Source organism: Panthera uncia (genome assembly GCF_023721935.1).
Source record: "Panthera uncia isolate 11264 chromosome B3 unlocalized genomic scaffold, Puncia_PCG_1.0 HiC_scaffold_1, whole genome shotgun sequence".
Lineage (NCBI taxonomy): Eukaryota > Metazoa > Chordata > Mammalia > Carnivora > Felidae > Panthera > Panthera uncia.
The window spans coordinates 84,383,652-84,396,490 of NW_026057582.1; the positions used below are offsets into that span (position 1 = coordinate 84,383,652).

The 12,839-nt window shown below is 46.6% G+C and overlaps 1 protein-coding gene across 3 annotated transcripts in view; it reads right to left on the bottom strand.

The window, feature by feature from the left end:
• Window positions 1-441: 441 nt before the first annotated feature.
• Window positions 442-12,839, bottom strand: part of VPS39 (VPS39 subunit of HOPS complex) — a 46,825-nt gene continuing 34,427 nt past the window's right edge. For all 3 annotated transcript variants that reach the window (XM_049613422.1, XM_049613423.1, XM_049613421.1), the window contains 14 exons: window positions 12,092-12,234; window positions 9,012-9,155; window positions 8,393-8,534; window positions 8,166-8,252; window positions 7,792-7,865; window positions 7,352-7,450; window positions 6,641-6,758; window positions 6,031-6,159; window positions 5,287-5,389; window positions 5,021-5,066; window positions 3,966-4,115; window positions 3,666-3,800; window positions 3,311-3,402; window positions 442-2,520 (listed from right to left, as the gene is read on the bottom strand). In XM_049613422.1, coding sequence (XP_049469379.1) covers window positions 2,445-2,520; window positions 3,311-3,402; window positions 3,666-3,800; window positions 3,966-4,115; window positions 5,021-5,066; window positions 5,287-5,389; window positions 6,031-6,159; window positions 6,641-6,758; window positions 7,352-7,450; window positions 7,792-7,865; window positions 8,166-8,252; window positions 8,393-8,534; window positions 9,012-9,155; window positions 12,092-12,234 — 1,538 coding nt within the window. In that variant the 3' untranslated portion in view covers window positions 442-2,444. The remainder of the gene's footprint in view (window positions 2,521-3,310; window positions 3,403-3,665; window positions 3,801-3,965; window positions 4,116-5,020; window positions 5,067-5,286; window positions 5,390-6,030; window positions 6,160-6,640; window positions 6,759-7,351; window positions 7,451-7,791; window positions 7,866-8,165; window positions 8,253-8,392; window positions 8,535-9,011; window positions 9,156-12,091; window positions 12,235-12,839) is intronic.

Here is a 12,839-nt window from a genome sequence, read left to right on the forward strand (position 1 = left end):
GGCTAAAGAGGGGGACAGAGAAAGACCAAACTGCCTTTTTGGAGCTGGCCAAAATGGACCAACCCTTCTCCACTTCTCAAACATCCTTGGATATATGTTTCATGATTCTCTCGGTCAGCAGGAGCTGCAGGAAGAGGCCATGAGGCCCTAATATGTGAAGTGCCCGGGGAGACAACTGGGATTAGCTGGAGTTCCTGTGTGTCCAACACAACTTGGTGATGTCAGAAATGTTCTATACCTGTGCTGTCACACCATCAGCCACCAGCCACACTAGCTGTGCTGGACGACACAGATCGAGACACACAGGTGCCACAGGTGTTCTACTGTCTTTTCTCTCTCTGTCACGAATTGGCTTATTCTTCTCAATTCTTACCTAAATCAGTATCTTCTCATTGTTATCTCCATCATAGGACGCGTGGAAAAGAGACCCAAACAGGTTGGTTTCTTACTTTATGATGTTTATTATGAGATCCTCAAGAGTCATTACAGAGTTTCATGTCTAGCCTTCTCCACATCTCCATAGAGGGCAAAGAGGGTCCAGGGAAGGAAAAATGGAGTTTGGGAAAGCTGGATCGTTTACATATTCCAAAGGAAGAAAACACGCATTCTTTATTCTATTGCTTCAAACACATGTGCCACACAGGTTGTGGGAATGGAAGACACAAACAGAGCAAGCCAGGAAGACTGGGTCTGCATGGCAGGGCGAGCTTCTGCTGCACAGAGGAGGGCCGGCCTCATGACTTCACTGCTGCTTCCAGGGGAAGCTCCTCTGAACTGGTGCAAACAGGTCCAAGGGCAGCACTGCTTCTCATGGGCTGGCATGGCCAGCTGGGCCTGGCTCTCCTGAAGTGCTGCTCTGTCTCCCAAACCTGAGCAGTCCCCATCTGCGTGCATGATGCCGAGGGCACGCACTCTGTCCCTGCAGACCCTCCATGGACAGCATGCCCGGGAGGAGCCTAGTCTACTACACCAGTACGTCAGCCTACAACAAAGGCCCAAAATGGCACGGTGCTGCGGGTTAAAAAGAACCGTGGCATGTCAAGGACAGGCTACTAAAACACTGTTGGGGCTGGGCACCATCACCCACCCTCATCACCATTAAAAACACAGCAGCAACAAGACTGTGCGTTGTAAGCCCCACGGAGGACAGGACACAAGGCTGCTCTCCCCGTGTGTCTGCCTGCAATGCTAAACACTCCTCCTGTCTGTCTCGGATACCCGCGGGTGTGGGGAGTCTCCCTGCCCCTCCATGGATGTGGTAGGGAGTGACTTCACAAACCCATGTGCTGCTGCCACCTCCTGCAACGCTCTTGGCTGTCCCTGGGCACCTCGCAAGCGTGCCTGACATCACATCCCTGTCAGTTCCTGATGTGAGCAGTCCTGTGTGTGGCAGAAACCCACCCACCCGCAACAAGCCAGCTGGAGAGAACAATGGCCAGGCCAAGCTGTGAGAGGTAAGCGGGCCGCACTGGCTGCAAAGGGAAAGGTGCCCAAGGCACAAAGCTCTCAGCCCACAGACTAAACCAACCTGTCCTGGGTGGCTGGTGGGTGAACCAGGAGCAGGAGGCCCCTCAGATGTCTAAGAGATATGACAGGCCATCCTCAGGGCCACCGTCACACCTGGCCCTGATGGACGGAGGATGACCCTCTCCTAAGCCTCTAAGCATAGAGCTCTCAGTCCAAGGAGGATCTATTTACAATATACCTGACAATCAATTATCGGTGTATACTGGAAACTGAGACCTCCTCTTGCTTCTCATTTTACCTTGTTCAAAACATTAGTTATTCCCGGTGTCGGGAAAATGGGAGACAAAGCTGGGGTAGAGCAGTGAAGGGAGATAAAGGAAGAAAATAAATAGCGAGAAAGAAACGGAGACTAAAAACATAAAGGGATGAGTGGGGAGCCTCCCAGGGAGACAGAGGGAGTGGTGACTATGGAGAAATGACTGTCATCACCTAGAGAGCCAGTGTCCGGCCTGCGCAGTGAGAAGAAACCTAGGACTGCTCTCCTTCCAGACCCCAGGCCAACTGCGCAGGGGGCTCCATGCAAAGTCCTGCATGTGCCTTCACAGAAAACTCTGAATAAACAATCTCAGGGTTATGGACTCTTGAGACACTTTCCTTGACCAGGTGATTGGTGTACAAAGGCAGGACACTGCCCTTCGTCACCTCCTCCCATCCAAGCAGGTAGTAAATTCTCTGCAACTGCCTGCAACATAATGGTCTATAAGGTATAGCTAATCTCTTTTTTCTATCAAAAAGCTGGTAACACCAGACCACAAGTCTGATAAATTCAGAGATGTGCCAGGGCTCAAGGTAGCCAGTAGTGTCCAAATGGGGAGACACCTGGTGGTGGAAGCAGCCCCTCATTTCTAAGGCCAGTGCTCCTTCCCCTCTCTGGGATAGCTGAACTGTCCATCTGAAGAATTCCTGGCATGCTGGGCTCAGGTGTCAGCTGGGTTTACCTCTTTGGAACAGAAGTAGTGCACGACCACGCCATTGGGGTATCTTGCAAATGCACTGTAGGGAGGGAAAGCCACTCAGGAGTGAGGACCACCTCTAAGAGAAGGCGCCTTACCCATATGCGACCCCAGAAGCAGCCCACCCTAACCACGAGGAATGGCCCACCCTGAGGGTCTTCTGGATTTACATAGCCACCATCTCTGTCACATAACCAAACAGAGGATGAGCTCCATGCAGTTTGAAGGCATGGGAATATTTCTTATTAAATCATCAATGTGCAAAATGGGGCAGATGGAGCAGGACACCGGCCTGAGTCAGCACCAGCTTATGCAGATGTGACAATGCTCATTAGAACAAGTTTCAGGCCAATTCTAACAAAAGACAGAAGTAAGGTCTTTTTGGATTCTTCCACCCACATAAGAAAAAGGACAAAACACCATGCTTTGCAGGAAAGGGGATGGATTAGAATATATGCTTTGAAATACAACGTTGCTGGCTCAGGATTTTACTCAAGTCTTTTTCTTCCTGCAGAGGCACATCCTTAAAAGATAAGAACTTTCTGCCCACATACAACTCACACACACCCACTGGCTACATCACAACGCATAGTTGCCAGAAGGGAAAGGCTTTATAGGCAGAAAATCAAGAGCCCCATGCCATTTCAAGTCTTTAAATCCTCAAGCCCACCCGCAAAACACAACATGGACTGCTCTCTGGAGCCTCAAGAACTAACCATGGCCAAGAGTCAGCAGCCATGCTTTCCCCCTCAGTTAAAGGGCCGAAATCCGTCCCGAGCCTGACCACTATCAAGGCTGAAACTGCATAACTGTGAAGAAGGAAGGCTCACCTGTTCCCGATCTTCTTCTTACACACCATGCACACCTTCTCCTCGGTGATGATGCACTTCACCTGCTGGTGTAAAATCCTCTCTTCCTGGACCTGGGAGAGCAGAGCGACTGGGAGAGAAGCCCCACCTTCCAGCACACAGAACACCAAGCAGAGGCTGGCTGGGTCTCACCTCCCAGCTCCCACAGAGTCCTCTAACTACAACACTTGCAACTAAATGTCAAGTCGGTTATTGTATCGGTTTGAGCTATGGTGTTAAAGCAACACAAAGCTCTGCTTTTGTCTACAGGGCTATGTGGTAACTATCTCTCATACTAAAAAGTATAGCTGCACCTTAGAGTTGGGAAAATTCATACCCTCAGAAATTCCGCATGGAGAAGGTTCTTGAGCACTTGATTGAACCGTTTCTTTTGTGCATTTTCTTCCAAGACCTTTTCCAGAAAGATGCGTATATCATTAATCTGAGTGTTTGCTGGGAGAAGGTTGATGGCCTAGGGACAGGAACAGAGATGGGAACACGGTGAAACAGAACAGAAGTAAGCCTGAGGAAATGTCTGAAGCCACAGAGCTCTCGAATCCCAGTCCATTTCTCTGTCCTCTCCTCTCATTCAATGCTCCCCCAAGTGCCCTCCATCTTCCTGAGAAGAACTCCTGACCTTAGTGGTGTCCAGCTTGCTGTGGTGCAGCTCGAGGACCTGCAGGGCAGCCTGGAGGTTGGCTTGTGGCTCCAGCAGTTCCAGCTTGATTGGTCCCAGGCAGTGAACACTGGGGGGTGACAGGTACATCCGGAGCAGGGACAGATACACCTGTGTCTCATACAAGTACAAACCACATACGTCAGGCTGGCAGAAAGCCTCCCAGAAACCCCCCAGCATGACCACATGTAAAAGTACGAGGGGTTAGTCTGTGGTAAGAGCTGACAGGAGACACTTAAAACTCATCATTTTTCACATTTTAAAAAGATTTTGGTAAAGTCAGTCAATTGCAGATGTTAAAAATTAAGGGCTGTTTTTCCTGAGAGACAAAACTCAAATGCCTTATATTTGTTAAGCATTACACTACTGACAAAATGCCAACACTGCAAAATGACTCAAAAAAGATCCCTCCAAGGAATCTGGCTTTGAGGCTGAGGCCCTATCACATTTTGGCAGAGAAGATGAACCCAAGATGAGATGTCGTAATTTCCTACTGGTACCAGTAATGCAGGATTTCTCATCCTTAGCACTCAAGATTTGCAGCCGCATAATTCTTTGTTGAATTTTAGCAATCTGTTTAGCAGCAACTCTGGCCTCTACCGCCTAGATTCCAGTTACCCCCATATCCCTAGACAGGACGATCAAAAGTGTTTCCAGACACTGACAAATCCAAGTGCATTCTAGACGGCGCATGTAAGTGCCCCTTATCACAACCATTAGATGTTCCTTCTCAACAGGCTGATGACATAATTTACCATTCAAGCTAGGACTCTTTTGAAAGTAAAGGGGCAGGGACGCTACTTATAATCACGTGGATGACAATAAGCCAGAAAATATCCCAAGCAAACCAGGATGTACGGTCACCCTGCCTCTTCCTCAATAAACACATGCAAAACCAATCAGTGATCTTAGCAATTCACACCAGTGTCACCTATGGCCAAATTAGAGAGGGTGAGGTGTACTCTGAGGGACAGTGAAAAGCGCACATGCTCCCTGGGGCCAGGGTCACTACTTACATCTTTGTTGCCATCTTTATTTTGGTCATAATGTTTGTGGCAGTACCTGCAAGGGAGAAAGTGGTGAGACAAGGCCGGAGCAGCCATGTCTAGACAGAGGTCATCAATGCTGCCTCCTGAGCAGCCTCCTGATGGCGCCACAATCGGGGACCAGTACAGGAGGCGGGGGGGGGGGGGGGGGGGCCTTCTTAACCTCTCCCGCCTCTCCTCTCTCTGTGGGGCCAGCTGTTAGACTCCTTGGGTGATACGTGGCAAGGTCAACGTACTCCTCAGCCATCTTTGTGTCCTTCAGGATGTGGACGTAGATGAAGAGGGCTTGCTCATGCTTCCCCATGCGCCCCAGCAGCAGTGCGCGCTCTTCTAAGAGGCCTGGGAGGAAGAAGCAGCATTAAGTAGTCATCGCCACACCATGTAAGCACAGGCCAGGGGCTAAGCTGTTAGACAAATGGGTGGCAACATTTTTATTACTTGGGATTTTGTCAAGAACTGCTAAAATTTAAAAAAGGGTGGAGGGAGATATTTTAGGAGGTACTTTATCCCATCTGTTTTGTGATCACTTCTAAAATGGGTAAGAACCCTCACTGGAAGAGACCAAGTACGTGATAAGTAAGCACCGACAATGTGCCAAGCACTCCAGCTAAAGAAAGTTAACACTTGGTCTCTTTTCTCCCGGAGCTTACACATCAGACAAACATGTCCTTTTCAGATAAATTATGCCAGATCACAAATATTGCTAAATAATGATCTTGACCAAGAACATGTACTGATGCAATAAACAGGTTTCAACCTGGCCATCAATTACCAAGTGGTTCACACCCAGAAGAGACTCCTCTCAGTCATGGTACAAAAGTGAGTCTTCAGATGGGACAGGAACAGCAGCACTGGCCTGAAACACGTGGTTTTTTCCAGAACCCAAATTTTGGGAAGACTAGGGCACTGGGGAAAAAGGGAAGAGGAGTTTTTGCATTGCCTTCTGCTGAATGGCTTCTGGCCATAAGGCAGACACTCACCATCAAAAGGGAAGTCACAGATGAGCCGGCCTGGATCATAGTAGCCAGAAATTTCCAAGAATATAAGGAGCTTCCGTCGGTATTCTCCCAGCTCACCTTCTTCCTCTCCAGCAGGAACTGGAGTTTTGCCTTTAAAGAAAACCAAACTCAATATGAAAGGATGCTATGGGGCAGCAATGTAGGGTCATCAAGAAAAACGAATGATATCACCACAATAATCAGAAAGGGCCTCCGCAGTGGGTTCCAGTTGGACTTTTCTCAGTTTATGGTCTCTACGTGACCCCAAAACATCAGCCTGAGGTACAAAGAAAAACAAGCTGCTCAAACACCCTTGTAGGCAAACCTGTTTCTTATCGGCACAGCTGTCATCTTGCAGACAAACCTGTTCCTTCCCCCACCCACAAGGGTGATGCTCAGAGATGCCCAGATCCAGACAAGGGCTTGAGTCTCCCCTGCTGGGTCACTTAGCTTCCCTGGATCCTGAGGAACTTCCCACCATCTGGGCCTGCAGGGAAGAGTGGGGTCTGCTTCCCTATGCCACATGTCACCCTCGGGTCCCCAGGTCACTTCTAAAGCACAGGACCAACTGGCTGCCTATGAGAACTGGTACCTGCAGGGAAGGACAGGAGATACTCTTTCATCAGACCTTGCACCTTCTCACAGTACAGCTGGATTAGGCAGTTGTGGAACTGAGAGCCTGTCTCCTCCCAAACGTGGATGACATGTTCCTGAGGCAAAACACAGGTCAATCTGGTACCCTCTGCACTGTGACCCAGTTCCGTCACGCAGTCTCCCTCACATTTGTAAGGCCCAACAGGTCCCATCAGATTGTTCCCTAATTAAGCGATAGCTCTTTTAAAACCACCAGGAAGTTTTGGAATACAACCTACAAACATCAGAGATTATTTTCTTGATTTGCAATCTAAGCTCCTTTATTAATTTTGTCCCATGATCCTCTAAACTCTCACATCAGCCCACGGAGTTAAGGTTAAACAGCTGCATTCTAGTACTTAAAACCAATGTGGTTGTCCTGTGGTCACTGCTGAGTGGCTGTACAAACGTGGCTTAGAGAAGTTTTTCTCGAGCATCATTCTTTTATTCCTCTGTACTTTACCTAGATTTAGAAGGCACTCATCAAAAAATTACATTTCCAGCTTCATCTACCAAGATCTCTTTCTTCAGAGGATGCTGAAATCATCTTCCTTACATTCTTACCAATCCCAAGTGACACAAGCCCCAATCCAAATTGCCCAAGAACTAACCCATGTGGTCCTGGATCCCATGTTTAAAGGTTTTTAGTTCAGCCCAAAAAAGATCTTACCAGATAAGGAATAGCCAGACTCTTAAAATTCTCCACCAAGAAGCCAAGCACTCGGTCTCGTGGCAGGGACTCTACCTCTGGGAGATCTTCGGTAAATATCTGTGAGAACAAACCTGAGTTCCAGTGGTGGAACGATCTGTCTGCATTGCCACCAAACACACACACACACCCAGGTGGAGGGGTCAAGTGGACTTCTGAAGGCAGAAGGGTGTGCAAGATGGCACCTGTAGCTAGTGGGACAGCCTAGGTCGCAGGTCCCCCAGTGTCTGTGCAAGGCTCTCTGTGCTACATTACACTGCTGTCTCATATTTCCCAGTCTACTCCTCTGAACACCAGAGAAATTGCATGAATCCCCCCCTCCCCCTTCATCTGCCACTGCCCTAACTAGAATCAGGACCAAGCATGGTACTAGATAAACCCAAGACACCCCCGTGACCTACCTTCAGGCCATCCTCTGGGAAGTCTCGCAGCACCCACACTGAGTAGGAAAAAATCAAATGCAGGTTTTCTGTGCCTGGAGGGGAAAGTCAGCAGGTGAAGCCCACCTGCCCATAGGACCGGGAAGGCAGGTGCACAGGTTGCCCCAGAATTTACTTTCCAGGGATAGTTCTGTCCAAGCACCAGTCACCTAGGGCTGCTTGGCCCTACTGGGCTGTCACAGTTCCACCACAGGAGGGCTTTTACCCCAAAGTAAAAACAAAGCTGGGCGAACACAAGAGAGAGAGGGCACTGACCAGCCAGAATCAGAAATGGAGGGAGACTGGGTCCATTGGAACACAATCCTTTCCCACTTCCCTTTCAAAGCTGGACTTACCCAAATGTTGCAGATACTGCACGGTCCTCTCATGGCCTTTCAGAGGGGAGTTTGCTTTCTTGGACTGGTCCACCAGCACCTGCAGAGCTGGCCATGAAGCCCAAAAACAAGGTCATAAGCCTCTTCCAGAAGGTGCGTCCCCATGGGAGAATTATCACACATTAGTAGGCTTCCCCGATCTACATGTAAGAGACCCTCCCAGATGAGAGGAACCCTCGTCCAGCCACCTTTCTCATGGAGCCCCTTCTTCTCATACAGGATTATCAGTTCGCTGTACTTGTGCGCCTTCTTCAGCACATGCTCGCTCTCTTCGATGTGGCAGTGATTGTTCTCCAGGCGCAGCAGAGGGGCCACCAGGGCCACGTTCGTCTGCAGATGAAGCAGGACTTCAGCAGAAAGTCCTGCTTCATGGAGGAGCCCCCGCCCCACCTAGCCCAGGCCTGCCTCAGGCTGAAAGGCCAGGGTGTTAACACAAGCAAGGGAAGGCAAACCACCCCTTTTCAGGACTATAGGTAGTGGCTTTTACGGCATCATGCTCGTTCACACAACAGATGTTAATGTTCTGGAGGGGAGTGGGGGAAAGAAGGTGATGCATTCAGGAAACACTGCCCCCATCCACCCTGTAGCACTAACCCCAATCTTACCAGAGACCAGCCCACTGCAAATTCTGGGGCAATATCTTGCCTTATCCTCTTAATTCCAAGAAGCTCACAGGTGTCATGAAAAGACCAGGTGGTTCCCACCATCAAACATTTCACTTTTACTAGTGGCAAGTACCCCAAAGTAGCATTTTCCCAGTTTCAGCAGACTGAGAATTGTTGGTACCCGAATGCCTGGAGGACTCACATGCAGGTAGCACTTGAGCAAGGTGGTGTCGATGATTTGCAACAGCTTCTTCTTGGATTTAATGGTGGGAGTGCCTTCCATAAGCGGGGAGGTGCTAGACTGGTGATCAGAGTCATTCAGCTTCTTTACCAGTTGGCTTCGTTTCTGCGAAGGCCCAAAACTGTAGGGTCAAGGCCAGGACTAAATCATCCTTATCACCTGAGCTACCAGGTAATTCCAAAGACCTCCAAAACAGTTCACATACCCACCTTGATCTCACATTAGGACATAATTTTTATTAGGGATCAAAACAGATGAATGCCAAATTGCCACAGATACAGTAACAATTACTGATTGGGTAGTTACTGCACACCAGGCACTATGCCAAGAACTTTATGTTATCCTATTTTAAATCTAAAACAAATGCAAGTATTATTCTCCCCACTTACAAGTGAAGAACCCAAGGCATGGATGTTACATCTCTCACAAGCAGCAGAGGCGAGTTTCAAATTAGGGTCTAATCCCAAAGCCCATGTTCTTCTTCTTCTTCTTGTTTGAATCAACTTTATTGAGGTAGAAGTAACATACAATAAAATGTGTCCTTTAAAAGTATGAGATCCATTCTGACGGACACACACGTGCATGTAACCACGACTCCAATCAAGGAACAGAACATTTCTATCAACCCGGAAAGTTCCCTTGCGTTCTTCTGAAAGGATCCCACCCCTTACACCACTGATCTGATTTCTATCATGAGAGATTAGTTTTTCCTATTCTAGAACTTCATATAAACAGAATCATCTGGTTTGTACTATCTTGTGTCTGGCAGTGCCCACAGTCTTATCTGCTCCATCATCTCTCTGGCATAGTAACAGTGTCAGTTAACTTCACACATTCCAAATCTCAGTAGAGAAGTCCAGGGAAAAGTGTGTGCTTGGAGTCTTAATGCAAGACAGTGGCAACAGAGAGCCTTCTTTATCACCACGGGCTTAGGAGACGGTCCACCCTAGGAATGTTTCTCACTTGGCACAGCCGCATGAGCTCTGCAGAGTGCAGACAGAGGCATGTCTGTATGTTCTTTGCAGGCCACCAGCCACAGCTGGATAGCCCTGGAGCCCAAGGTCAAGGAAATGCCAAGGCCATGCATGCCTGATCAGACCCAAAGGACATTTACTAACCCAGAAGCAGGTGGCTTACAATTGCCTAGCAGTAATTCTCAGGGCCTGGACAGGGGATGCCTTACAGAGGTCTTCAGAATATATAAGGGGAAAACACTTGCTAAGTTCTCTGACTCTGGGTGAGTGCCCAGGAAATTAATAGTAACCCTTGGTGAGAGAAGTTCAGGGTGAAAAGTCTTTAATGGAAACATTAGTTTCAGTGTTTACTTGAAAATTTCACTTACCAATCCATAACAGTAAACTGAAAAATAAACTTAAATCTAAATACTCCCTCTAAAAAAAATCATGTTATAGAAGAATACTTATTGATAGGAAAGAACTTTCTCAGTATACAGCCAGATTTTTAAAAAGTAAGCTAAATTTTAAAAAGTAAGCTATAAAACAACTTTAGTTTGATATCCACTAGCAATGATAATCCAATAAGTAAATTTTTTAAAAACTGAATTCACAAATACATATAGGAGCATACCTCAGAGACACTGTGGATTTGGTTCCAGACAGACCACTTCAATAAAGTGAACATCTCAATAAAGCAAGTCAAATGAATTTATTTCACACTGCATACAATGGTATGGTAGTATTATGTCTAACAAAATAATGTACATATCTTAACTTAAACATACTTTATTGCTAAAAAATGCCAACTATCATCTGAGCCTTCAGTGAGTTGTAATCTTTTTGCTGGTGGAGGGTCCTGCCTCGACGATGATGACTCAGGGTGGGGGTGGCTGTGGAAATTTCTTAAAATAAGACAATAATGAAATCTGCCACATCAACTGACTCTTCCTTTCAAGAACAATTTCTTGGGGGGCACCTGGGTAGCTCAGTAGGTTAAGCAACTGACTTCGGCTCAGGTCATGATCGCATGGTTTGTGAGTTCGAGCCCCGCGTTGGGCTCTGTGCTGACAGCTCGGAGCCTGGAGCCTGGAGCCTGCTTTGGATTCTGTGTCTCCTTCTCTCTCTACCCCTCCCCTGCTCACACTCCGTCTCTCTCTTTCTCTCTCTCAAAAATAAATAAAGACTTTAAAAGAAAAAAAGGAATGGTTCCTTGGGGTGCCTGGGTTGCTTAGTCGGTTAAGCATCTGACTTTGACTCAGGTCTTGATCTCGCGGTTCATGAGTTCAAGCCCTGCATCGGGCTCTGTGCTGACAGCCTAGAACCTGGAGCCTGCTTCGGATTCTGTGTCTCCCTCTCTCTCTGCTCCCCTCCCGCTCATGCTCTGTCTCTGTCTCTCAAAAATAAACATTAAAAAAAAAAATTAAAAAGACCAATGATCACAGATCATAATTATAAATAATAATGAAAAAGTTTGAAATATTGTGAGAATTACCAAAATGTGACACAGAGACACGAAGTGAGTAAATGCTTTTGGAAAAATGGTGCCGACAGACTTGCTCAATGCTGGGTTGGCACAAACCTTTAATTTGTTTAAAAAAAAAAAAAGCATCTGTGAAGCACAATAAAGAAGGCTAGTGTGACTCTAAAGATCTAGAAGGACAACAATATAATGATTACTTTTCTCTGGGTGGGAGAGTTATCAGTGATTTGCACTCTTGCTTTATATTTTCCTGGGGAAAGCACATATTTTTCCACAAGTACGTATGCTCCAAAAAAGTGTTTCAAAAAAATTATTATTTCCTATCAACTAAAATTTATTCTTTTTAGTTCCTTTAACACCTTAGCGTAAATTTATCAGAAATCAAGTAAATTTCCTGGTATTAAGATTTGGCAACAAATAGCTCAATGGTATTAATGAACAGGGAGATGAAGGAGAATGAAATGTGTGAGCCCACCGTGATTGCTACAGGATTCATTTACAGAATATGCCTGTGGTTTAGAGAAGGCCCTCACTTCCATGTCATAGAAAAGCAGGTTCTAGAAGTCCCAGGCAAACTCTTCCACACACCTCTGTACTATACCTACCTGTGTCAGGTAGTCAATCAGAGCTAAGTGTGCCTTCTCCAATTCAGCCCCCGAGAGCACAGGCAGTGGGTTAGGGTACTGCAGCTGTTTCCTGTAGTCTGTGGGCAGCAGGTCCGGGTACAGGCCCATCACATGGGTAGGATCTAAATGGAAGGTAAACGTGATTGCCCAGGAAGAATCATGTAGCAATTTAAGGAGCCAATAAAATGAGACTATTATTATGGCAAAATAAGTTCCAGACTGATTTTTTTTGAGGATTTTTTTTTTAATCTTTTAAGTAATCTCTACACCCAACATGGAGCTTGAACTCACAACTCTGAGATCAAGAGTCACATGCTCCACCAACTGGAGCCACCCAGGCTCCCCCAAGATGGGCTTTTTAAAAAAAGGAATGACTCCAAGTTCATAACGACTCAATGAGCTATATACACTTACATAATTCGAGCACTATTTATATTTCACCAAACCATCACAAAAATGGCTTGACTCTACATTCCATTCATGGACACATACACATACGCAGAATTCGAACTGAAAATTTATGAGCTCTCTGAAAATGGAGAAAAACTTTTCCAGGAAAAACTGATAAGGCAATTAAAGTTGAAAAGATCAATGACCTTATCTGTCAAAAAAGGAATATTACTAAGACAAATGGCCAAACGATAGGCTAGGGCATATATTTGCAGCATATATGGCAAGAGATTATTAAGTTGATTATATAAAACAAATCCACACAAATTGGTAAAAA